At 39.7% G+C, this 27,762-nt stretch overlaps 1 protein-coding gene across 11 annotated transcripts in view; it reads left to right on the top strand.

Annotated features, from left to right (window-relative positions):
* PAK3 (p21 (RAC1) activated kinase 3) overlaps nt 1-27,762 on the top strand; it is a 129,249-nt gene that overhangs the window by 11,170 nt on the left and 90,317 nt on the right. For all 11 annotated transcript variants that reach the window (XM_044937502.1, XM_025277331.2, XM_025277330.2 and 8 more), the window contains one exon: nt 16,649-16,850. In XM_044937502.1, coding sequence (XP_044793437.1) covers nt 16,676-16,850 — 175 coding nt within the window. In that variant the 5' untranslated portion in view covers nt 16,649-16,675. The remainder of the gene's footprint in view (nt 1-16,648; nt 16,851-27,762) is intronic.

The following is a 27,762-nucleotide window of genomic DNA, read 5'->3' as shown; positions in this document are numbered from 1 at the left end:
GGTGAAAGCCCTAGACTCTGCCTTTGATGTAATTTCCTTTGAATGAGAAAGATGAAGTCACCAACTTGAAACTGTAGTCCAAGGCAGCAGTCTTGAAGTTTGGGGTTAGAGGAATTTTTATCATGTCATCCAGTGGTTTTTCAACATCCAAAGGCCTTGAAGGCCCATAAGTGGTTGGAAACAGCAGTCAGGATTAGGGAAGCCACTTCCCAAAGCAGACTGCCTCATAGATATCTTTCTTAGCACAGGGAAGATGGTTCATCTTTATAGAAAATTGTGTAACAAAGCACTTTATCACTGGGCATAAGGCAGAGGAAGAAAAGTGAGCCTTTAGACCTTAATGGAAATCTTGTACTTAATCAAGATTTAGCCACAACCTCCTCCAGGAGACAGCTTTAGGGAAATTGCCTGGCAAATTTATATTTGATCTGTTCTGCCAATGTGCTGAGACTTAACTGAAAGCAAATTATAAAACTGACAGTACTGACTGAAATTTAGGAGGGGAAAAATGCACCTACCTGAATTCACTTCAATACAGTGAGGAGTGCTAAATAAAGAGACCCACCCCTTGTATTTATATGGTATTTTATACTTCTCAAAATATCTAATAACCTGTTCATTCATTATGATAGAGGTGGTGTTGTTCATTGTTGTTCAGTCACTAAGGCGTGTCTGACTCTGTGACCCCATGAACTGTAGCACACCAGGCTTCCCTGTACTTTACTGTTTCCTGGAGTCTGCTCAAACTCATGTCCTTTGAGTCAGTGATGCCATCCAACCATCTCATCCTCTGTCATCCCCGTTTCCTCTTGCCCTCAGTCTTTCCCAGCATCAGGGTCTTTTCTAGTGAGTCCTGTTTTTGCAAGAAGCATTAGGAGCACCGACTCTGGAATTAGCTACCCCAGCTTCTGAATCCCAATTTGGCCACTTCCTACCATGTAACCTGGTTTGAGTCAACTACTTATGCTCCTCAAGTCTCAGTTTCCTCATCTGTAAAATGGGCATGACACTAATACCATCTACCTCATTGAGTTGTTAGGATGAAATGCAATGTCTCCCTCAACAAATGTTGAGCACAAAGTCAGTGCTCAACAAATGGTAGCTCTTACTATCCTTACCACAACCCTTGGACTGCGGTGCTTTCAAAGGGGCAGAACCCTGAAGTAACAGAGAAACAGTATGGTTCTTTGCTGCCAAAGATCCAATTTTCACAGAACTTGTTGCCTGCTTTTCTTTAAGTTTTTATTTCTCTTAACCACAAGCTGGGTCAATGCTCATTCCCACTTAAGAAAGGTGAAAAAGAAAACCCATGAGCATTTCCTCAATTCCTGTGTCATTTTAGGACATCCTTATCTGGTCACTGTAGTGATGTTTCTTGTTCATTTCGATGTCCCCCCTCATCCTACAACATTTCCCTTGAAATCGTGAAGCCGTCAGTAATGTCACCTTCATTTGCTGGTATACCGAAACTTAGGGGAGGGGGGATGAAAAAGACTCCTCATGCTAGTGGAGCCCAAGATCTGGTCTCTAACCACAGGCACGCCTCTGACCTTGATTCTAATGCTGAAATGCCTGCATTGTGGGCACTGGGTCTGCTCATTTCCAAGCTTTGTTCCAAAACATCACAATGGAAGCACAGTTCACCCATCTCAAAGCCCTAAGAACTTTGTTGTCTATGCGAAAGCTGTGGTAACTGAGAACTCATCATTTCACATAAAACTGTAGTGTGATTGAGGAAGCATAAATAAGAGCATAGACTTTGGAGTCACACAGACATGAGATTGTATAGACTTTTTTCTATTATGGTTTATTACAGAATATTGAATATAGTTCCCTGTGCCATACAATAGGACCTGGTTATTTATCCATTCTATATATAATAGTTTGCATCTGCTAATCCCAAACTCTCAATCCAACCCTCCCCCACCCCACCCCACCCACCTTGGCAACCACAAGTCTCCAAAGTCTGTTCTCTGTGTCTGTGAGTCTGTTTCTGCTTCGTAGATAAGTTCATTTTTGTCATATTTTAGATTCCACATATAAGTGATAATCGTATGGTATTTGTCTTTGTATAGTTTCACTCTGTGACCTTGGCAAGTAAGCTGCTGTCTCTGAATGTCAGTTTCATCTGTAAAATGAAAATAATGATACCTCAAGGGGTTATGCAAGTTATGTGAACTGGTTCATGAGTAACTTTTAGCAGAGTGCCTAGGACATAAATCTTAATGAATGGTGGTGATTTTATGGCCCATGAAATCTGTGGCAGTAATTGTAAACATCTTCTGTGGGTAACATACCTTAAATTGCTTTACTCATTTCTCACATGTGGATCATTTGATCCTCACAACCTCTTGGTGAGGTAGTCACCTTTCGTCTGTGAAGAAAAAGATTCAGAGCAATCAAGGGATGTACTCAAGGTCATAAAGCTCATTAGCAGCAGTGCTGGGCTGAGAAGGTTCCAGTCCAGGCTGAATATTTGCATCTTTGCTTCACAGCGTCTTTGAGGTGGTGGTTAGCAAGTACGACCTCTTTGAATTGAGCATAAACCTTGTGGAAAAAAAAATGTCTAAATGGTAGCTACAGTTTTTCTGTTCTCTGAACCATGTGGTGTTTCTCTCTGTGTCTCTGTGTTGTGGTGTTTCTCTCTGTGTCTTGTGTGTTGTCCAGCATGTTGCAGAAGTGCAACAAATGTGACATCATAAGAGTGCCCTTTGCAGCAAAGCTGAGGGTCGTGGTGATATATGGCTATGGCAGTACCAGTTCGCACCAAAAGGAAAATCTTTCTCAAGGCATGTCATGTGGTGTTGTTCATGCTGCTCGAGGAGTACCAAATGTCCAGAGCCTGGAAATAGAAATTCTTGAAATATACTGAAACACATCACTAGACCTCTGGGGCTCCTTGGCTGTTTCTCTTCTGACCTGAAAATGATGAGGCATCAACTTTAGGGAACCCTAGGAAAAGGATGAAAGGACAAAAAGATAAGCGCACTTTTGACCTCTCTGTGACATTTGCCTCATAGCCATACTCATCTTGGAATACTTTTCTCTTGGTTTCCATGATGTCATAGATTCAGTTCCTCCACTTCTTTAACCGTATTTCTCAAGGATCCCTGGTTCCTCCTCCAGCCCCTAAATATTGGTGTTCCCCTGAGATCTTGCCTTCTGTCATCCTGTGTCTTTCTGGGAGATTGCACCTACTTCCATGCTGAAGGTCTCCAAATTAATATTTTCAGCCCACATATCCTGCTCTCCATTGAACCATTCCATAATGCCATATAAACATGTTATGAATGCTACTCTGTCTATATTTATTGTCTTAATTTTGCTGTCTCTATTGAGAGGAATGTTTCTCAGGTGGCACTAGTGGTAAAGAATTCACCTGCCAATGCAGGAGATGCAAGAGGTGCAGGTTCAATCTCTGGGTTGGGAAGATCCCCTGGAGAAGGAAATGGTAACCCACTCCAGTATTCTTGCCTGGGAAATTTCATGGACAGAGGAGTCTGGCGAGCTAAAGTCCATGGGGTTGCAAAGAGTCAGACACGACCGGGCAACTGAGCACACACATTGAGAGGAATAGATATAGCTAGAGAGAATTTTTTCCCAATCACATGTGAATTGATGTTCCTTTCAGCTTTTTATTTTTGCTATGTAATAAAGACAAGGTTCTTAGATCTTGGTTTTGCTTCCCACTAGATATTTCTAGTATAATTTTTATTGAGGTATCCAATGTGTCACGGTGTTTGTTCTCTCTTCTTTGTACGTAGACTTGTAGAAAAGTTATATATTTGAGGACCATTTGTAGATATTTAGTCTTTGTAGAATGTTTATGTTTGTTGGTAGAGTCTTTATAAAAATTTAGACAATTTTTTTATGAAACTGATAAGGGCTGTCCTGTTGGCTAAAACCAGAATAATGTGTTCTTAGAATTCTCTTGGGAATATGATTACTGGTGGCAGTCCAGTGGCTGCTCATTTAAGGGGCCTTCCACATCATCATATTTGTTATCAGCATACCAACTTCATTAGCTTTTTAAATAATCACCATTCTAAGCTAGTTGTTTACTCTCATTTCCTAAAAACAAACTGAAGCACAGTTCTGTCTGGAATCCTGAACAAAAGGTAAAGGCTACACTGGGGATGTAATGAACAGCATGATGACTGGAGTTAATGATACTGTGCTGTATGTTTGAAATTTGCTAAGAGAGCGGATCTTAAGTGTTTTCAACATACCAAAAAGCAAAACAAAGCAAAAAATAAAACAATGTGAGACGATGGATGTATGAATTAATGTGATTGTGATAACCATTTCCCATTGTATACATATATTAAAGCATTAATCACATTGTACATCCCAAATATATACATTTTAAATTTGTCAATTATCCTTAAATAAAGCTGGAAGACCCCCTAAAGGCTAAAAAAAACCCCATATTAGTCCTCCCACACTCCTCCGGGCTTCTTGGGATAGAACTCTATTTGTACCCAGATTTCTATTTAGGGTCCTGAGACCAGTTAATCCCACTACTAGCATCTCTGCCATCTTTGGCCAATGTCCAGAATAGAGCTACTTTTTGAAACCTCTCTTTTCCTGTTTCCATACTGCCCATGCTTCCTCACGCATGGCTTTTTATCTAGACAGGCAGAGTCCAAACCCCTAAGAAAGGCATATGAGATCCTTCTTAATTTGGTCTTTACTGGTCTTTTTTTTTTTTTTTTTTTTGCATCAAGTTACGTGTAGCTTCTCTCATACTGCATTGTCTGTAATCTTCTCTTGGTCTTAGTACATATTCCTTGTGCCTGAAATGTTACCTTTGGTTACTTGTCCTTTTAAATTCAACTCAAATATACTTCCTCTGTGAAGCTTCCTTCTTCAGGCTGTTGGGAACCCCTCTCTTGTCCATCAGTAGCTACTTGTTGTCATCTTCACCCTGAGCTGCCATGGCCAACACCCATGAAACTGTTTTCCTCGAGGGCAGGGACTAACTAGTTCATCTCTTGCCCTAGACCATGGTGAGCTCCTACTTATCCTTCAATACCTTGCTCAAGTGTAGTATCCTCAGACACCTGTGGGGAGTACTAGCTACCCTTCCTGCACTAACTTTTCAAAGCATCCCTCTCCTTCTGGGCACATATTAACACTATATAAATGCTGAATGAAGGATTGAATTTATTTATGAAGATTTATTGATTGCCTCAAGATTGCAGAACAATCCAGGAATGGAGCTAGAACTAGCCATTCTTCTTTGGTTGGAGACAATTTTGGGGGGTTTATAAAAAGACCTAACTAAAAATCAACTCCAGAAATTACAATTAGGGAACAAGATGCAACTTAGTTCTTAAATGGAACATGAAAGGAAGTGGTTTCTTTTCCCACATATTATAGTCTTAATATATTTCCCCTCAAAGAAGTCTGTTCTGCTCATATATGACTTTAGGTCTGGAAAATTCTTTGTGTCACCCATACTGGTCCCTTCTATATGTTACCAGGATCCTGTGTTCTGGCTTTTGAAAGTCTTATATGTGTTACTTTCTTCCAGAGTTTTAAGATCTGTTTTTACATAAGACCAGAATCTCTTAGTTCAGGAGAAACAGGTGCCTAAACCTTAGAAACATGATCTAGCATGGTTGGAGTATTTGTTTGCTGGAATATACTCTTGAATAATGTATTACACCACCCTAGTACTTCCCATTTCTCAAACCCCAGCAAACTCCTACTCATCCTTCAATACTCTGCTGAAGTGATATATGTCTGATCTTCTCTGAGAACATTAGTTACCCTTTCTGCTCTATCCCTCTAAAGCATCCTTTGCCTACCTGGGTTGCATCCCTTTGTATTTCCTATTGCATGTATGCATGTCCACCATCCTTATTTAACTGTGAGCTCTTTGAAGACTGGAACTGGTCTTCATTCATCTCTATTTGTATATATCTCCATGTACCTGACACAATACCTGGTAGGTATGAATGCTGGTGGCGTGAAGATGAAAGGCATGAACATCCATATCAAACACTTGCCTTGAATGTGCAGGTATTGGTACTAAAATTGGTACTAATTTCTCATCTAGTAGGATAGTAGTCAAAAAGTGTCTTTTCTTCCTTCTGAACTCCTCCAGTCCCTCTTTTTATTTTAACACTCTTCAATTTGCAAAACACAGGCCCTTACCAATTCTGTAGTTGTATTGTTATCTGTATATTTAATATACATTTTATATAGAATATGCAGCCAGAGATGAAACCCACTATTCAAGCCTATATAATCTCTTTCAGGGCTGGATGGACATTGACTGATGTTTATCTCTTTACTCCCTGCACCTCGCATGGTACCTAGTACATAAGCCTCAATAAATATTTGTTATTGAAATAAATGAATACAAGCACAGATGGGTTGCTTAAGAGGCATGAGTTACTATCTGACCGTCTTACAGGGTAGCAGGTCTCTGTTTTGGTCTTCAGATTCTTTGAAATGAAAGTCAATCAGCAATCCATAATAAGAAGTCATGTACTTGGTTTCTTTTCCTATAAAAAGCAATGTCAGGCTGACATAAGATCTTCCTTTTCCTCTCTTTATACAGCTGTATAACCCACTGGTGATTGGCTGACATCATTGTAAGTGCAGGGAATGTATTAGGCTCAATCTTAAAGGAGAAAGAACACTCTGAGATGACCATTGCTTGATACAGAATTGTAATACAGAGTTATATATATTTATTTATTATGAACACTCAGCTTTCCTCCCCTTTTCCTGCCACTTTTTTTTTTTTTTTTTTTTGGTCATGCTGTATGGCACGTGAGCTCGTAGTTCCCCAACCAGGGATTGAACCTATCTCTGCTGTGGAAGTGTGGAATTCTAACCACTGGACTGCCAGGGAAGTCCCTTCCTTCCCCCAGTTTTGGTCAGGATGTGTTCTAGGCCATAGTTCTGGCTCCACAGGAGTCATTGGGAACTACTGACTGAGTCCCTCTGCTCATTCCCACTCCTTGCACTAAATCCTGCTTCTGTTTTATCTGCACTTTTCCTACCAGGATATCATTTCCTTCATTTGAGAGGTAAGGGCTGGGCCCTATGATCTCAGTCTGGGGACTTCCCCAGGCCACAGAAACACTTAGGTATCTTGCAGCCTTCTCTTTGTGTGTGCGGATGAGTACTGGGGCATCAAAACTGATGGTGTGCTGGAGGAGGGGTCTGCTCCAGCATGAACCAGTCATGAGCCATATCTTAGAGAACTGGGCAGTGGCAGCTGCAACCATGTGGCTGAGTACCCAGCCGCAAGGAGAATGAATCACTTGGTGGATCTGAAGCTCGTAAGTGAACTTAGCTGGTACAGGAAAGCCAGCAGGCTTGATTGTGAGGTCATCCTTTAGGCTTTTGGTTTCTAGAGGAATTTCTTTGGGTGGACTGTAATCTTTTCTTAGACCCAGGGCCAGTTTTCTTTAAGACAATAATAATCCCTTTTGGTGGGGGTAGGAGATGGGGAATTCCTACAACTAAGGCTGTGGCCTGCAGTTTATCCCCTACCATTTGTGAAGTGTGATAGATGGAAATTGGGTCTGATCATTTCCCATTCTTCCTTTTTTTAAAGATAATATTTCCTCTTCATTAACTATAGCCCCCCACATGCTATATAGACACATGCTCAGTTCTTTTGTAAACTTTGGTTGAGGGGGCAAAAGCTGGAAGAAGAGTTGCTGCATTTTATACCAGTTCAAATTCTTTGACCTCCAGTTCTAGCAAAATGTCTTTTTTGGAGGGGTGGTGGGTAGAATTCGGAGAAGGCAATGGCACCCCACTCCAGTACTCTTGCCTGGAAAATCCCATGGACGGAGGGCCTGGTGGGCTGTAGTCCATGGGGTCACTAAGAGTCAGACACAACTGAGCGACTTCACTTTCACTTTTCACTTTCATGCATTGGAGAAGGAAATGGCAACCCACTTCAGTGTTCTTGCCTGGAGAATCCCAGGGACGGGGGAGCCTCGTGGGCTGCCGTCTATGGGGTCGCACAGAGTCAGACATGACTGAAGCGACGTAGCAGCAGGTGGGTAGAATATGAGCTTTGCTAAAATGATCTAAATTCCTAGTTTACAAAAATGTTATGTGAATGTCTCAATTGACCCCATGTAGCTCTTCGAATGTTCAGTGGGTACCTTCCCTATAGAAAGCCAATTTGAGTATAGAAAAATTGAGACTAGAGCAAGTTCCTAGGTCAATGAGCCATAAGGCACAGGTTTGAAAACAATGTCCAGACATCTCTATATATACAAAGAGCCCTAGCAATATTGACAATTGAATTTTTAGGCTTGAGTTTGAGGGAATTTGTGACTTTCACCAGAGTCAATCAGGGAAGGGTATAATTATCACCCATGCATAGTCACAGAGAGCAGTTAGAACCCCAGAGACTCAAGATGTTGGTTTACCATATCCTGTTCACTTGGGCTGCTCATCTGCATCTAATTTTTTTCTGTCCAACAGCCTCCAAGGATACTGTGTTCTGTTTTGAGAATTAGGAAGTGTTTTATTACTTGAATTTTACTTCTCTTCCCCCCCTCCACATTTATTTGAAGCATCTTTTACTTTTTTATGCTTTAACAATTTCTACCTCTGTTCTTCCTGCATCTTATTTTCTCTTTTTAGAACATCAGTGTTGGAAATGAAAGGCCCAAACCTGTAATAATGCATCAGTTTGCAAATATAAACACACGTCAGATGGTCATTAGCCTTTTCTTGGCATTAGCTCATGCAGCATACACAATGAATAATAAAGTACGGTGCTGCATCCATTTAGAAGCTTAGGAAGTCGCTCAAATAGGGAGCTACTTGTCCCACATAATATGTGCAGTATGCTGTGGTATACCTATTAATTTCTTGATTTGCAACCTATCATTGAAATTTGCAACTATAATATGCTGGCTTATTGGATTTCATTAATGTGAAGTTCCTGATGCAAACAATGGAAGTCACTCAGAAAGATGCTAGCAGAGAATAGGACTACAGCAGAACTGACCTCATTTGCTCTTGTGTGTGAGACAGAGCATGAATGTGTTCTGTGTGACCATGTTTTGTATGTGTGTCAGTCGTGAGCTATCTTTTGCAGGATCTAAGACTGAAACAAGGCAGCTGTAAAAAGAGCTAGTGCCTCCCTTACTTGTCTGGCTGCTTTTGCAAATCTGCCTAATAAGTAGCTCAGCTCCTCCTGATCAAATGATCTTCGAAATGGCTTCCCTCCATTACACGCTGTAATGGTATCTCCCAGGCGAGGCTCTCTGAAACAGCACACCCCTGTCTCTGATGGCAGAGTTCCCTTGGTGAGTGCCCCAGAACAGACAAGCCCCAAAACAAGGCCATCTAAGAATTGGTCCTACCGGCCAACGAATCCTCCTGGAGTTGTGTCAGTAAATCTTCTAGCCTTGGGTCTTTGGATGAGAAATGCAGTTGAAATCAGTAAGTACCAGCCTTAAGTGGGTTGAAATGAAAAAAGGTAGAACTGTCATATGAATATCTGGGGAGGATGAAAGTGTATGTATAAAGAGAAAGAGTGTGTGCATGTGTGGGTGGGTTTACCTGGATCCACATTGTAATGGTATCAAGGGAAGGGAATTGAGGAGAGTTCAAGATTCTAGTCTTGGTTCTTGGCAGTTATTTTACGACCCTTGGGTAAGTCATTTAACCTCTATGCCTTGTTAATTCCCCATGTGGAAAATGCGGATGGTGCTCCCTTCTTCACATGTTGTTGTCTGGCTCAAATAAGAGCAGAGCTTGAATAAACTCGTGGTCGTTACAAGGTCATATAGTGAACAATGAGGTGTTGATAATCCAAAGGTGGCTGGCTTTTCCATGATGCCCAATTTCTTGGCCAACAGACTAGTGCCAAAATGTCCGAACTCCTTCTTGGCTCAGACTTGCTTGGAGTAAGCATATAGGCTTATTCAACGTTAAGAAAAACGTACTCAGAGCTTCAACAAATGCATAGAACATATAGAGTTCCATTCATTCCCTCACATGTGTATTTAATGCCTACTAGGAACAAGGCACTGTACTAGGCAGTATGAAAGCATGACAGTTATGACTGAGGAGTTCTTACCCTCTAGGAGTTTATGATCTAGTGAGGGGGATGACATTTTTAATGACTACATGCAGTTGGAGACCAGATGGTAAAAATGCTAAGTTGGGCCCATCTGGTTGGCTATTGTTAGGGGTCAGGCTCTCGTCTACCTAGCCTGGGAGTGGGGGTTTAGGGCTACTGAGGGACACAGATGTGGCAGCTTCTCCTCCCTATAGAATGGGAGGAATGCCCTTTCTCACTTCTTTGGCATCTTAGCCTATTATGGGAAACAATGGCTGAAAATTTGCTAGAAATCTTCAGATGCAAGTTGCTGTAAAATGCAAAGCACTGTATATTCTTTCAAAGGATAAATACATTGTCCCCTTTGTGGAAGGCCAGGTGTTTTGTTCCTTTTTTGGCAATTGAAAACAGTTCACTACATCTACTTACACTGTCAATCATAAGTGTCTGGCTACTTCAGTTGCTAAGAATGTGTCTAAGGTAAAGTGGGTTTAGTATCAGCATAGGCTAGTTAGCAAAGCATCATTTGTGTCCCCATCACAGTTTATACCTGGAAGCTCAGCTAGCCATCTTGAAAAATGTGCACTTCTGTTTACAAGGGAGCCCAAGAAAGAGCCAGCAAGTAACTCTTGGATCCTTTTTCCCACAACCAAATATAATTCAGTGTATACACCATTCTCACAGTAAAAGCAGTAACCTCATCCCCAAATACAAAGAACAGTCCAGTGTTGGTATCTTTGTCTAAGGAGATGTTGGCTGACTTTAAATCTGTGTCAGCCTAATACCTCCAAATCTGGAAACTTATTAAAAGTTCACTTCTTATTGATCTGTAGAGCTAATTCTTGCTATAAAGATTTACCCAATTCTAGAAATTTGAAATGCCCTAATGTTCTATTAATGTCTTAACATAGTGAGAGTTCTTTGATTTGTTGACTACATTTTTGTGATACCAAAATCAATCTTCTTTCTTATGTGTGCTTGTCAGTTTGATTGTCATCTCATCAGCTTCAGGTGTCTTGCAGCCAACCCTATTATTTTTGTAGGTATCTCAGAAATGTCAGAAACCTTGGAAATTTCCCCTGGGCTGCATCTCATTCCTGCGTTATATCCTCTAGTTTGATATGAGAGGGACATAAGCAGTATTGATGGGCTCACCGATTTATAGTAATGGCCTTGTGTGGTTGGTGGTTTGAGAACTTTACCTCTGGGTTTATTAGATAATGGCTGTGTGTCTGCTGGCCTAGGCTTTTGTTTTTGAAAGGAGGCCAGTATTAGTTTGTTTCTCATCGGGAAAGTATGCAAATAAACAGTGATTTAGATATTTGAAAGCAGATAGAATAATACAGACATGCATTGTCTCTGTATGGTATCAGATACCATTGTCTCTGATGGTATCAGATCTGATGAAAATATTGATTTCAGTTGCCAGTGGCTTCATAGATGGTCTTGCAAGTCGTAGGACCAGTATTTCTGGATTCTCACCTTTCACACATGTGAGTAGAGCACCTGTGACAAATGGGCACAATTGGTATTTTTGATTGTATCCAATTCCACACTTATGTCATGGTATGAATTTTGGCCACATTATCTAGAATATATTTGAGCACCTATCTTTCCCCTTGACTCCTGGAACATGCAGGTTGGTGGCTTTTTTTTTTTTAACCTAATGAATGTTCTCTGAGGGTTTCATTTGGTACCACATTAACAGAATACATTTGGAAGAATGAGAGAATGACCAGTATATACAGTGCCTAGTCATTTCATCTAAAGTTGCCATGCGTCTTGATAAGTTTTCCTCTGAAATACTTTGTAGTAAATCTCTGTGTCAAAAGGCGACTCAGTGAAGGGGTGTGTGTGTGTGCGCGCACATGTACGCACATGTGTGTGCACCTGTGTGCACATGCCTGCCCTTGCATTTGGGGGTGGGACTATGGAAGTATATAGGAGAGTGAGAGAAAAAGGGAGATAAGGAGGGAGGGAAATGAAAAATTAATCTTTTTTGTACTCTGAAAGAGGGTTGTTCCAGCTTATTGGTTATTGTGAGACAAGAGGCTCATTTCTTACTGCTGATGAATTTCAATTGTAATTACAGAACCTTGGTAAGCCACATTAACTCCCAAGGGCTGGACCAAAAATATACCATCTGCAAAAGCCATTTGAATTCTCTTGGAAAAAACCTAGTAGCCAAGTCTGAAAGCAATTTGTGAACAGATACAAGCTGTTGCTGGGTGTCCATTCACATTAGCTGTTCCTCCAACAATGCAAAGGGCCATGTTCTAGAAGTGAAAGGACATGGCTGGTGGCTGGGTCCAGCATGACCCACACTTGCAAGTTTCTTCTGTGTTGCAGAAGTGAACAACAACAGTTAAACTTTAAAGATCAACAGTTTTTCGATTGGGTTCCTGGAGAATAATGGTGCTTTTGTACAATTCTTGAAGTAGAGCCTACAGCTACCCCAAACAAAATAGTCTCTTTCAAGATCTTGGAAATAATGACCTCATAGGCAGATTGAACCAGCAATCCATTAATAGTTTCCTTTGTAGAGAGGTGTCTCAGGGGAGGGACCTGGCTTAGTAAATCAGCATTGTTTATAAACATAACAGAATAGACTCCCCCTTTTTTTCTATGTTTGTGGAATAGCTGGAGATACCTCCCACTTGGGAAGCAAATAGATTAACAGCAAGAGTGCCTTACATTGTAAATTAACCTCCAATTAAAATAAATAATTTTATATTTAAAAAAAAAAAGAGTGCCTTACAGGGCCCTACCCTTTCTCCATTGGTCACCTAAAAGTATACTCTGAAGCCCTTGCTTTTAAGGTGAGTTAGAGATAAGGAGTCGCCCACATTATTCCTTTGTCACAAACTCAGAATTATCTGGGACCATTATAAAAAGATGAAGATTGGTTGTGCCTTGTAAAGGGTCACAAAGAACTGACGTAATATTAGGATAATTTGAGCAAAACTGAATCTGAAATGTCTAGGTAAACTGAGTGTTTATTTGCTTCGTGTTCCTATTGTGGAAATGGACCAAGATTCTTCAGTTTCATTCCCATCTCTGTAAGAGATTTATTTCAGCCCTTCTTATAATCCCTTGATGAGTTGAACAGGATTAAACTGATTCCAGTTTGCTGGGCAGTCGAAAGGTGTGCCATTTAACCTGGGTCCTTTACAGAATGCCTGTGATGTGGACCATGGCAAGTATGTGGTATTCATATTTTCGGCAGCAATTTCTAGTCTAGTATAGGAGAGTATAGTGTGAGTTCTATATTCCAAGTAGCCCTTTTTAATCTCGACCTGAAAAGAAACAGGGCATCTACTTTTTGAGTCTCTAGCCAGAGAGAGTATTTAAGGATGAAAAAAGCCACTGTTAGCCACACCTAATTATTCACAACAAAGGCGCCTAGTATTTTGGATTACGTAGGTGCACTAGAACCCTGAATAGCTCAGACTCCTACTTGCCTTATTGTGTAAGATCAGTTTTGTATATAATTTTAAAGAGGCCATGTATGTTTCTCTGGCTTCTGTCATCTCAAGTTAAATATGTCCTCAGAAAATAGATATCATCCAGAATATGGTGGCTCTCTCTCCCCATGAGACACATTTTTCAGAAATCTGTTTTCTAGGTCTTACTTACAATTCTCAGTTCTTTTGCAATAACTTTCAAATTTCATTATTTTTACCAAGATTCTGTACATTTGAGCTTTATTTAATAATCATCTCATATTCAGGCATTATTTTTAAACCCAGAAAGGAAAACAAACAAAACACACACAAGGCGAAAAAACTAGTACTTTTAATCTTTGTCTAGCAAATTCTTCTTCAACACTAAGTAAAAACCATGAACCTGTCTGATACAGAATACCATTGGTGAAATCAGTCTTAAACTCACTTATCTTCTGGAGAAAGAATGAATTGAGAAGGATCAAAATGTGAAAGGGAATGTAGACCCATTAGCACTGATTTCATATTCTAGTTAAAATATTTACCACAGAGTCCAAAAGACTGTTCTATACATCTCTGTCTCTTTTGCTGTCTTGCATACAGTGTACACCCGTGGTGGATTCATGCTGATGTATGGCAAAACCAATACACTATTGTAAAGTAAATAAATAAATAAATAATAATAATAATAAATAAAATAAAAACTAAAAAAAAAATTTTTTTTTAAATTTACCAGTAGTCTATGGATATACTTGATCCTGGACATCACAGTTTCTTTTTCATTTTACCTTGTGCTATAGTTTCACCAGCTTTCCTGGTGGCTCAGTGGTAAAGAATCTGCCCGCCAAGCAGGAGATGCAAGTTTGATCCCTGGGTTGGGAAGATCCTCTGGAGAAGGAAATGGCAACCCACTCCAGTATTCTTGCCTGGGAAATCCCATGGACAGAGGAGCCTGACGGACTACAGTTCATAGGGTTGCAGAGTCAGATATGACCAAGTGAGTAAACAATAAAGAGAACACAGTTTCACCCATATAGGAAAATGTGAGACTTACAAAGCTGGTGGTGGTAGTAACAAAACATTTACTACTGAATATTTTCACTGTCATGATTCCCCCCAAAAACTAGAATTGGTCTTAATTCATTAAGATGATGCAAGGCATGACAGTTAGGCAAAGGAAAATAGATCTCTTGTGCAAATCAATCTCACCAATCATTGTTTGTTGGCGGTCACCTGTGCAGATGGAGAAGCTATGAATTGGTACTCAGTTATTTTTGAATACTTACAGGCTCTATATATTTGAGAAAATTTTAAACAGTAAATTTTTTTTAAATTTCCACTTAATATAATTTAGAATTCATTACTGAAAATAATAAACATGTAACCTCTGAAGGGCTGAAAAGAATGATAGCAGGTTATTTCTCATTAGAACAGGTAATGTTTTTGTTGTTGTTGATTTTCTTTTTTCTTTTTTTTTTTTTTACTTTACAACATTGTATTGGTTTTGCCATACACTGACATGAATCCGCCACGGGTGTACATGTGCTCCCCATCCTGAACCCCCCTCCCATTAGGTATGTTATTGGAATAAAGTGATATGCTGAATTGTGTTTGGAGAGCTCTTATACTGCTAATTAGTGCCAGTTAATACTTGATGAAATTACAAAGATTTTGTTGCAGTAGGATTTGATTTTCCTTGTATTGGAAGTGGAGATTCACTTGGTAGGTACTCTTTAAAAACTGAGGTATAGTTGATTTACAATGTTGCATGTATTGCTGCTGTACAACAAAGTGATTTAGCTATATATATATATATATATATATATATGATTAATATATATATTATGCATTCCTTTTCATTATGGTTTACCACAGGATATTGAATATAGTTCACTTGTTATTTATCCATTCTGCATACATTAGCTTTCATCTGCTAACCTCAAACTCCCACTCCATCCCTCCCCCACTGTTTCCCCTGGAAGGTCCTTGTAACACCTGCCTAGAAATGGCAAGTGTCAGGGCCCTAGTGGAAAGACTTGAACTAGAGTGGGAAGACAGCTAGGAACTGAAACATTTCCTTGAGTTTGTGCTTTTCCAGTTCACGTAACCCTTCAGTGGGATGAAACCCAAATGTGTTCAGCTCTCGGCACAAAATACTAGAGAATAATGAAATTAAGAGCAGATTAGTTGCTAAGACCCAAACTGGTTCTTACAAGCCTGTCACCCCTGTCAACTCCCTTGTTCCCTCTTCTAGGACATAAAATATGACAAGGAATAGGGTTATGGTGTCTCCTCAGGAAACAGTCCTCTCCTTGGAGTTCCTCTTTGCTCCTGGTGACACTTATCTCTGTTCTATCATCTACTCTGTTACTTGAAGATGGAGCAGTGCTTCTCCTAGCAGTCTACCCCAACTCTGCTGAAACTACCAGGTTTAATAGATTGTTTCTCAGTTCTTTCTCATAAAGCAATAGAATGTGTTTTGTTCATCAGGTACACACAGGTAAGAATCAGATGCCAAAGGCATCCCAGTATCAAAGTGACTAACATGATTGTTGTGGGCATCAAAAATCAACAACCAGGCCTATGTCAATTCTAGACTCCGAGGAGGTGGTGCTACGTGACCAAAATGATCATTGTTGTTGTTCAATCACCAGTCCTCAGTCCTGCCTGACTCTTTGCAACCCCATGGACTGCGGCACTCCAGGCTTCCCTGTTTATCACCAGCTCCCAGAGTTTGCTCAAACTCATGTTCATTGAGTCAGTGATACCATCCAACCATCTCATCCTCTGTCACCCTTTCTGCTCCTGTGCCCAATCTTGCTCAGAAAGAGGAAAGATTGTAAATTGTGCATTAAAAGACTGTGTGTGGACAGCAGAAAATAGAGTGTCTTTGGGAGAAAGCATCTTAGGTATTTGTATCTACATGTTGAAAAAACTCACCTTTGCTTTCCTCTTTAGGAAATTGTATCATTAGGCCTTAGGGAGACAGCTCCCTTCCCTCTAGAAAAGGAAGCCCTCAGAATGGTTATTGTCAAACCTGAGATTGCATGAGACCAGTGCTTCTGTTTCTAAGACGTTAGACCTCCTGTATATACCAGATTGTCTTTCAGACCTCTCTGAACTCCTATTTTCACCTCCTCTTCTTTAGGAGCTGTGCAATCAGTTATAACTGAAAATGTCTGACGGTCTGGATAATGAAGAGAAACCCCCAGCTCCCCCACTGAGGATGAACAGTAACAACCGGGATTCTTCGGCACTCAACCACAGCTCCAAACCACTTCCTATGGCCCCTGAAGAGAAGAATAAGAAAGCCAGGCTTCGCTCTATCTTCCCAGGAGGAGGGGATAAAAGTAAAGTATCAGTGGCCGGGTGTTGAAAAGGGGCTAGTTTATTCTTTCATTGTCGCTTTCTTTCTCAAGTCATTTCTTGAGCATGGGCTGTTCAGGGCCTGCCTGACTTTTGCATATCCATCTTCAGAGGCTACATTTTGTCAGAGGATGATGTTTGATTGTTACTGTAGGTTTACAGAAAATACACTTAAATGCTGTGTTTGCCTTTCACATAACATCGAATTCAGCAGTAAGCCACGGGAAATCATAGCTAGAAGACTGTTTTACAAATATGAATAGTGCCTTTCTTTCTGATAAAACTTAAAGGAGAATTTATAGTAATCCTTTCCTAACTACAAGTTGTCCTTATTAGGAATTTGAGTATTGGTGGATTTACTTCTGTATACCATTTTGACAACCATGAAAATGTTGAATTGAGCATATGGAAGTCAGTCCAAGTGCCATGTTATTGTCTGTCTGACTATACCACAAAGTGTGAAGAAATTTCTGAGTCATTTGTTTCCTCTACCATTCTTCTGCCAGTCATCCCCTACACAATCAGCCTATTTTACACTAAGTATCACAACAGTATATTATCGTTTATCCTTGGTCCTCAAATATCATATGCTGACACTTTGTGACTTTGGGGAATATAAAATCCCTCATAAGTAGTTGTCAGGTTGCATTAATTAGCATAAAGCCTAAATATAGCTTCTATAAATGTGACTATTGTGGCAGAAGAGAGTGAAACCAGGTACAAGGACTCCAGCATCAGAGAAAGTCACTAAAGGGCAAGAAGAGTAATATCTCTTGAAGAGAAAAGGGACACTCTTAAGCTTCTTAAAGGTAAAACATAGCTTTATAGGTAGCTTATATTGTATTAATGAATTTCCATAAGGAAAGCTGAAACTCTTATTGAGGCCAATATCACCTCCTGTATACCTATGGCATGTAATAAATGCTCTATCCCTCGTGACCCAAGGATGGAAAAGACAGAAATGTTGTTAAACCTCTGGATTGAAAACAAACAAAGGAATAAGAAAACACTTGCCTGGTGGCTCAGATGGTCAAGACTCTCCCTGCCAATGCAGGAGACCCAGGTTTGATCCCTGAGTCAGGAAGATCCTCTGGAGAAGGGAATGGCTAACCACTCCAGTATTCTTGCCTGGAGAATTCCATAGACAGAGGAGCCTGGAAGACTACAGTCATACATGACTGAGTGACTAACACTTTCACTTTTCCATGCAAGGGATCTCCCATCACGTGAGAGGAATTTTTGAAGACATGTTTTCAGACACCAAAGTGGATCCCGAAAAAAAAGAACTGCCTAGAGCAATGGATGGTTTGAGAAATGCATGGTGCACCTGGAAATGCATGCACGACATGGAAACTGAATCTTAGGTGACAGTGGTGCCAAAGAAAGAACCACTAGATCCTGCAGCTCCTGCGGTGTGTCTTCCACAACTGTAGAAAGCAACTGAAGAGGAGAGTCATGTGCGTGCACAAATCTTTGGTGCTGTTGAGACCACCATGCTTTGGAAGCCCTTAAACAATCCTGTTTGCCCTTCTGAAGAGCATGAGCCAACTGATGCTGACATGAGGCCAGCCAAAACAGAGAGGCTGGTGTTTCTGTTTTGTGCCAATACTTCAGGTGACCTCACAGTGAAACCATTACTGGTCTGCAGAAAACTAGGCCCATATCCTCTCAGAGGAAACAACTAAGCTAAGTTTCCAATATACCAGCATGCAAATAGAAAAGCCTGATGACTCCTTCTCTCCTTAAGAGATGGGTTTAACAGTGCTTTCTTGCAGAAGCTCAAGACTACTAAAAATAAATCTTGAATTCAATGTCGTATTGATTCCTGCTTGTCCTTTTGGTTCCTCAGATGCATTGGCAAATGTGCATCCTCATTTTAACGTTGTCTTTATAACCAGTGGCATGATTCAGGTCCTGGAGCCCTTAGACAGTGTTTTGTCTGACCTTTAAGAAGACTTATGCCAAGCTAATGTATAACTTTGTTGTTCAGGATCTTACAAAGGCACCTCTGTCTAAAGATCCTAGTGCATGGAATTCCTACACCATCACTCATGCTGTATTCTTCATAAAAGAGGCATTAGATAGTTTAACATTAATGTGCCATAGGAGACTACTGGGCATATACCCAGAGAAAACAATAATTGAAAAAGACACATGTACCCCAGTGTTCATAGCAGCACTATTTACAACAGCTAGAACATGGAAGCAACCTAGGTGTCCATCAACAAATGAATGGATCAAGAAGATGTGGTACATATACACAATGGAAGATTGCTCGGCCATAAAAAAGAACAGATTTTAGTTCTAGTGAGATGGATGAACCTAGAACCTGTTATTCAGAGTGAAGTAAGTCAGAAAGAGAAAAACAAATATCATATGTTAATGCATATATATGAAATCTAGAAAAATGGTATTGATGAACCTATTGACAAGGAATGGAGATGTAGACATAGAGAATGGACTTGTGGACACAGTAGGGAAAGGAAAGAGTGGGGCAAATGGAGAAAGTAGCATCAACATATATACATTATCATGTGTAAAATAGATAGCTGGTGAGAAGTTGCTGTATAACACAGGGAGCCCAGCCTAGGCTCCAAGCAGCAGCCCAGCCCTGCTCTGTGATCACCTGGAGGGGTGAAGTAAGAATAAGTATGTATTCTTCATAAAAGAGGCATTAGATAAGTTTAACATTAATGTTAAACTAATTTCCCCCATTAATGTTGGGGGAAGGGGAGAGATGCTCAAGAGGGAGGTGATATATGGCTGATTTGCATTGTTGTACAGCAGAAACCAGCACAACATTGTAAAGCAATTTTCTAATTAAAAATAAATTAAAAAATATGACATGGGAGAAAGTTGGACTAGAGATAGAGAAGTGTCTTTCAGTGATTTCTCCTAAAGACCTTAAGAATATTGGAACAAGAAGAAGCTGTGGGTGAGGATGAACATTTGGCACAGGAGCAGTCGTTGGCTCAAGTTGAGTCTGAACCTATTGATGCTGATTTAAGTGATGTGCTGGGCTAGAGGATGACTCAGGAAGCTCACAGGACCCCAGAGGTGATTATCGTAAGTGACAATGAAGATAATTAGGAGGCTATAGTACTGGAGACAAATACAATTTTAAGCAACAGGAGAAAAATTTTTAGAACAAGATTAAAACCTCCCTCAATAAAGTAATGAAAAAAAATGTGTGCCTTTACATATCAAAGCTTACCTGTTCAGAGCTTGAGTGATTTAGCTGAATTCTTTAAGAGGTGCTATGATGCCTTCAAAAGAAAATCACTTTGGACAGAAACCATCTTCAGCAGAGCTTAAATCATCAGGTGGTACCATTTAATATGATTGCTGGACAGCTGATAAACTGCCTTTGTACAAGTCTTGAGTGATTTAATTGAATTTATGAAGAGGTGGAGTCTTTTTTTACAACACCATGTTCAGAAGAAAGCAACCTCAGAAGAGCCTAAATCATTAAGTAGTGTCATTTAAATATCTGTGCCAGACAGCAAATAAGCTGCCTTCAGACAAACTTCATTGCAGCATTATTTACAACAGCCAGAATGTGGAAGCAACCTAGATGTCCATCGATGAATGGATAAAGAATATGTGGTACGTTTACACAGTGGAATATTACTTGGCCATAAAAAAAGAATGAATTTTAGTTCTTTTGAGCTAAAGATTTGCACTCTATGCAGATGTGCTATGGTGTCTTCAGAAAAAGACTTGAGAAGACAGAAAGCATCTTGAAGAGCCAAAGTTGTTAAGTCATTTCACTGAAATTCACTTGCTTGTTAGGGCTAAAGCCCCAATCAAGTTGTTTTAATCTCAGGATCAGACTTAGATGCAGACTCTGGAGCACGAAGATCCATGATTTGAACTAACAGTCCACCTCTGTTTGTTGCTTCACCATCACCCCAAATTTCCACTGCCATGAGTGGGTACATCCTTATCACCTCTGGAAACCATTTCAGGCTCTAAATGGAAACTATACAAGCCTATCACTTTTAACTAATTCAAGCTATGTCAATTCTCATTATTCTGTTTATGTAATGTACTGTTATTATTTTGTTTTACTGCATAAAAAATATTTATGAGGACTTTGAAAAGTTCACATGTGACCTCAGTTCCCCTGCCATTCTTTTTTTAATCACAGAAAATTATAATTTCCTCAGTGAAACTCTCCTGTCTAGGTGAGGGTCATTGAGGAACTTGACCCTCATAGGTAAGGAGGGGTTGCTGTTTATGTGTTTCTGCCTGTGAGTGATGACTTGGGTTATACCACAGTCAGTCTCCAATGAATGGAAAGAGCACTGTACTTGGGTTCTGGAGACTTAGGGTCAAGGCCAGCTCTGCCACTGATTATTGTGACTTTGGGCTCATCACTTAGTTTTTTTGATCCTCAGTTTCATCACCTGTTAAATGAAGATAACAAGACATGGCCACCTAGCAAAATATTTTTGATAATCAAATGTAATTCTCAATATCAGAGTGCTATTAAAAGTCAAATTTTAAAGTGCTAAGTAATTGTAAGGTGTTATTATATCTGTATCATTCTGAAACTTTACAAACAACTAAAAAACTAGGTTTTAGAATTCTTGTTTCTTTTTTTAAGTAACTTTGTCCATAACTAGAATTTATATGTCAGTTAATAGGAAATTTTTTTTAAGTTAAAATCAACCCAAAATTTCACAAGCCAAAGATAACTAACTGGGTTGGTATTTTTCCTCCCAGTTCTTCTCATCATATGGAAATGGTCCTCATTAATAAAAACTTGGAAAATAAAGACAAACATATAGAAAAGATAAAAACCACTCATATCCACAAATCTCAGAAACAATACTAACATTTAGTGGCTTGCTTTCCATACTTTTTAATGGCTATATATATATATATGTAGTTTTTATATAGTTAAAATCATAATATATAGTTTTACAACAGCTTTTTCACTCAACATTTTATCATGAACATTTTCCCCTATGTTTAAAAAAAATGTCATAAATACAGTTTTTGATGGTGTAGAATATCTCATCATATAGTAGCATCATGGTTTATTTAACCATTTATTTTGTTGGTTATTTGGGATCCTATCCAAATTTTTGTCACAAATAATGTCACATTGTCTATTTCTTGAGTTAAATGAAAATACTTGCTTTGGTGACAGCAGAGGTTTCTGTTTGTTTGTTTGTTTTAAGGAATCTCTTTTGTTGCTACATTTCATTGACCGAATGGAACTTCAAAAGACAGGTAGAAGAAAAACAAGCAGTAAATGTAATTTCCAGGTTGAGGACCTGTCTTTGTTGGAGGCCTTCCAAGAGCTGAATCTTGGTTTTAGAGCAAAGTAAGAGGGACAGTTGGCCACCGTATTATGATGCTTCACCATAGAAAAGTTTTCAGAATTTAGACCAGGAAAAGGATATCCTGAACACAAGGTTCATTTTTCTTTTATGGACCCTGTGAAGTGTGAGACTGATTAGGTTTCTCTTTTGTTGGCTGCTTGAAAACTTAGTGCCAAATGTGTGGCCCATGCCTGGCACCTGTAATGGGCCTCTATGGTGTGTATGCACTTGGTATAGCTTTCCTCCAGGCTCAATTTTATGAGCTTATCTTTGTTTTGTTTTCCTTTCACTTGATTGACTTTGAATTTCTGCTGCTATCATACTGTATTTTGTGTATTCTTTTTTGGGGGTTTCAAAATTTATTGTACATCAGAGTCACCCTGGAGAGCTTGTTCAGACACAGCCTGCTGCCACCTCTCAAGAGTTTCATGTTTATTTGATCTGGCTTGAGGCCCAAGAATTTGGATTTCTAACAAGCTTCCAGGTGATGTAGATATTGCCAGTCCAGGGGCCACACTTGGAGACCCACTACTCCAGGCGTGAATTCCTTGAAATCAGGAAACAAAGGAAGACCTCTTTGCTTTCATTTCCCTCTACCTAAAATATCTTTGGCTGGTTTCTCAAATGGATAAAAAAAACTATTCAGATTTGACTGAAAAAGGAAAGATAAAACTAAGAATTTTGTTGGGAGGAGCCTTAAAATCTGTAACAATTGTGCCTTTTCTTTCCAGGGGCTTAGCATCCAGGTAACAACAAGGGCCACTCCAGTTTCTAAGTGAAAGTAGCCAGGGGCACTTTTCCTTGTTACCTTTCTTTTTAAAAAAATTTTTTTTAAATTTTAATTGGAGGCTAATTACTTTGCAATATTGCGGTGGTTTTTGCCATACATTCACATGAATCAGCCATGGGTGTACATGTGTTCTCCATCCTGACCCCACCCTCCCACGTCCCTCCCCATCCCATCCCTTTCTTGTAAATCACCTTATATCCATTATGGAACATGGTGGGGAATAAATACGTGGATGAATAAATCCATAAAAAATACATGAATAAATAAAACAATAAGGCAAAGGCAATGAGACAAGTGAATCACCCAGGATTCTGAAAATGGCATAGTTCCTCCTAAAGGAAGAACATGTGGGAAAGAGGCAGGTGAGGCTACCTTCGGAAGGGACATGTCCTGTGTGACATCTGTGTCATCTGAAGCGTGCTTATGCGTCTCATGTCTTGTGCTGCACTAGAGCTTTAGGTGTCTTTCAGGGGGTATGCAATGCTGTGTGAAGAGCTGTGTCTTTAGGGAGCACAGTTCATGTGCATTTTGTTTGTGAGAAATCCAGAGATTTGGGAGCTGGTGAGCCCTGCAGATGGAAGTAAAGGCCACTACTTCCTGGAAGCAGACAAGGAGATAGTTGGATAAAGCAAATCAGGACAAATAGAAAGTGATCTATGATTGACTTGTTAGTTCCTAATGTCAAGCCTGTGCCAGGCACATTACATGTATTGAGTCTTTTGGTTCTAATAACTACTCTGTATTAACCCCCTTTTACAGGTGAGGCCATTTAAGCTCAAAGCATTTAAGTAGACAGCCTAGGCTCACACAGCAGATGCCAGAAGCCAGAAATCTCCTGGGTCTTTCTGACTCCAAACCTTCTGCTTGTGCTACTCTATCACACTGTCCTTTTTATTGCCACTCAGAAGGAAAGAAAACTTTTTTTCATGTTTTTTGTTACTGTTTAACATTAAAGAAGATTCAGTTATCCTTTATGGTCTTGTTATTCACATGTTTTGGTCAATAGACATTATTAACTTTAATTGCTCACAATAAAAAATTCTTAGTGTGCTAACTAGGCTGAACAGTATGCCATCTTTCTTCAGTGATGCTGAAGACCCTTTGGGATTTTGCAGTAGCTCAAGGTTATTTTCTTTGCATTAACAATGAGTGGGAGTCTCAATTAACTTAATTAAGGATTTTCTTAGCAGAAAGCCAGATGTCAGAGACGACTACATCCTGGATAGTGTTTATAATACCTCTTGGTTCTTCAAATGTAGACCATACAGCTCAGCGAAGAGTACTCTTTGGAGGTCATTGCTCTGCCCTTTGGGGAGTCTGAAGGACATAGCATCTTGCTTGTCCTCCAGGGCCAGTGCTCTGCCCCAGGGCAAGAGCCTCCTATATTACCCCCTTTACTCATAGAAGTCCACTGTGTTTGAAATGGGAAAATGTTGGGGTAAGGATGCACTCTGTACTAGGTCCTTTGCTTCTATTTCAAGGCCAGTAAACAGGGAAGTTGAGCACAAATATGGTATCCCACTAGAGACAGCAGACAAATGCAAAAAAAAAAAAAGTATGGAATGTGGGATTGGAAGATAAGTAGAAAAAAGGAAAGAAGCAATGGGGAGAAATTAAGAGAGGAATGAGGGGGAGAATTATGAGAGTTATGAGAATTATGAGGAATTAAGAGAGTGTACGAGGGGGAGATTAAGAGATGCAGAAGATATAGGAAATGGAGGAGAAGAGAGGAAGGCAGAAGAGAGATACATCAAACATTAACATGAAGGGTTGCAAGGAGACTAAAATTGACACCAGCTAAGGGATATGAAGTTGTTTTCCTCCTTAAAACAAATGAGGCCTCCCCGACTCCTTCAAACTTATTTGTGCCCTATATAATTATCCATGTGAATGGAAGTGTATGGTTGAGGGCATTGCCTCATATTTCCTTTTAGTTTTCCAACATTTTCCATTGAAATTGTTGCACGTGTGAATTGGGTATAAATGAGAATGAAACTAGTGTGTGTTGCCTTGGAAGAAGATGGGTAAGAGTCAGGTTCCTGATAATTTGCCAGAATGATCACTTTTGCTGCAAGCTTTTGAAGATGATACCACTGAAGTTGACGGCTGTCTGTATGTGAGTGGGTGGTCACTAGAAGGGCTCACATGGGACCATCATTTCCTTTTCCCTATCATCCTCATGGAACATGCCACTTTTGAATTGGGCTTATAGCTACTCTTGCAGAATCAGGTACCACTTTGAGTTTTTATCTATGCATTAAAGGCTGCCGATTTATAGAGAACATATATTGTTTTTCATAGACACTGAAGAGCTGACAAGGGGAAATGGACTTACTGTTCCACCAGAGGGAATGCAACTAGCCATAAAGAAATTCCAGATATGCCGATTAAGTATTATCAATTACTAAGGTTGAAATTTTCTAGGTTCTTTATTGGAGGATGGAGTCTAATGGCTTTAGCACATTCTACTTGAAGACAGGAGAATGAACCTTCCCCTATGGGCCTTCCCAGCTATATACATCTGGGGTTTGCTAATATAACAAAAGACATAAGAGCAGTGACTGTTTATGATAGCCCAGTTTAATCTCCTTTCTTGGTAGTTATGTTTGAAAGGTCATCATTCAGTAGATGGGAAGTGCTGGGTTTAGATGGTGACATGATTCCTTAATTCTCCAGCAAAAACAGTCACCCTGTTAATATGTATGTATATTCCTAGTGAGATGATGTCTTTTGGATGGCAGTTGTAGATTTATAGTATTTGGTGAACTTTCATATCAATCACCTCCTTCAAACCTCCTGTGATGAAGGCAAGGTTTATCCATTTTACAAAGGAAGGCAGAAGTTTAGAGAGGTTAATTGACTTTCACAAAGCTTCCCCACTACTAGTTACAAAGTGAGGCTGGCCTAGAATTTAGATCCCCGACTCCTGGTTCAGTGATTGACTATGATACTGCTTGTCATAAAAAGAGAGTCACCTAATGTGTTTTAAAAATAGGTTTGGGGCCAGTTAAATATCAAAAATGGAATTTTTATGGAAGCAAGTAAAACCTAAGAGCATCTAATCTATTTTTTCACTCAACAGTTACAACAGTAGTCATGCCTTTTTACAAGTTACTCCTCCTGAGGGCATAACTTGCTAGCAGAAGGAAACAGCCTTTGTTTAAAAAAAGGACATTGTTAATTATTTTTCCTTGATTCCTGTGTTATATTTTTCCATCCTTTAACTCTCTATTACAAAAATATCTGATATTTTATAATTAAAATATTAAAGAACTATATAGAGTCGCCTGTCCTTCCTCCCTTTAGATTCATTCATAATCCAATGTTTAAGGGTTTGGGCCCTTTCCCTCACTTACTAAACATTAGTTTCCTTTTCTGCTCAATCAGTGTGTATTTTGCCCAGGATGCTAGGTTTAAGCCAGAAATATATCTGTTATGTAGAACCTCTTTTTAAATCGTTTACCCACCTTGCTTTAAATACTTAGAGCAAAGAATTCAATCTATTTTTATGCCTAATTTTCCATTGTAGTTACCACATAGTACTTTCAGGTATTTCCAATGGGAAAAATAAATTTGAAGACCCACAAAATGTCATTCTTTCTACCAAAAATAAGTAAATAAATAAATAAATAAAGGAAAACTAGATAACTGGTTTCTCTCCTGTGTAAGGGAAAATGTGCATTTCATGAATCCAGGAGGTGAGACATTCCTGTGGGTCCCCTCTCATAATATGTTCTCCAACAGGATGTTTGTTTATAGAGCAGAACTGCCAAAAACTAGAACCGTCTTTGCATAAATCAGTCCCTCTGGAACTATTGTCCTCACAATGAGCACTCACTTCCTTTTTTTTAACTTTTTACTTTATATTGGAGTGTAGCTGATTAACAATGTTGAAACTATCACAACATTGTTATTTGAGCACTCGCCTCTTCGAAACCACCTGCAAGGCTGCTCTGTTGCTTTAGAAAGAATTGTTCTGGGATACTTAGTCTTATCCAAGAATAAGGCTGCAAAAGTTTTCCCTTGGGAGAGAGGGAGGTTTATGGCTTGGGGTGCTCAGTGACCCACAAAACAGGGGATGGAGCAAAATGGCATTTTTTTTAAATCAAAGCACCAACTGCAGTACTTAATTTACTTTCCTGGTAGTTAAGCAGACACTAAGGCATTCTAATTCTTGAAAGACCACAAGGGTATCGTTTTATACATGATTTTTGTGAGCCATTGACTAGCAGCCTCTTAGTGAAATAGAGAAAATGATCGAACCACTAAAAGTGTCTCTCATCCAACTAAGGAGTGACCAAGTCACTAAGGATTGTCTCTTAGGAAAAGTAAAGGTTGTCACCCATAGGAGATGGGTGGCCCTTTGAAAATATTTCTCTATCCTTCTAACATGGCATTCCTAGAGCAAAGCTCAGAAATGTTGAAGTGAAAAACAAGCATTTTAATATGATGCATCTCTAACCCAGCCACCTGTACTACCCCTGCCAGAAATGACCTCTCTGTCCACACAAGTTATTTGGCTTCAGGAACACACAACACTGAGTACAGATTGCTCCTAGGTGGGGGGAGCAGAAGAGGGCTTCTAGTGTCAAGCTAGGGGTTGTAGGACAAGCGACCCTCCTAGGAGGGCTGCAATTCCAGTACAAGCCTCCTAGTGAAATATGTTATTAGACCTCCTTTGTCTCAAATGAGCTTAATGGAAGATCACGTGATAGAGATCTGTGTGCAACCAGCCAATTAAATCTGAGCTGCATGCTGATTTTGAGCCCGGAG

This window comes from Bubalus bubalis, chromosome X (assembly GCF_019923935.1).
Source record: "Bubalus bubalis isolate 160015118507 breed Murrah chromosome X, NDDB_SH_1, whole genome shotgun sequence".
In the NCBI taxonomy this organism is placed as follows: domain Eukaryota; kingdom Metazoa; phylum Chordata; class Mammalia; order Artiodactyla; family Bovidae; genus Bubalus; species Bubalus bubalis.
The sequence above is the reverse complement of the archived record's forward strand: the minus strand, read 5'-3'. Positions and strand labels throughout refer to the sequence as shown.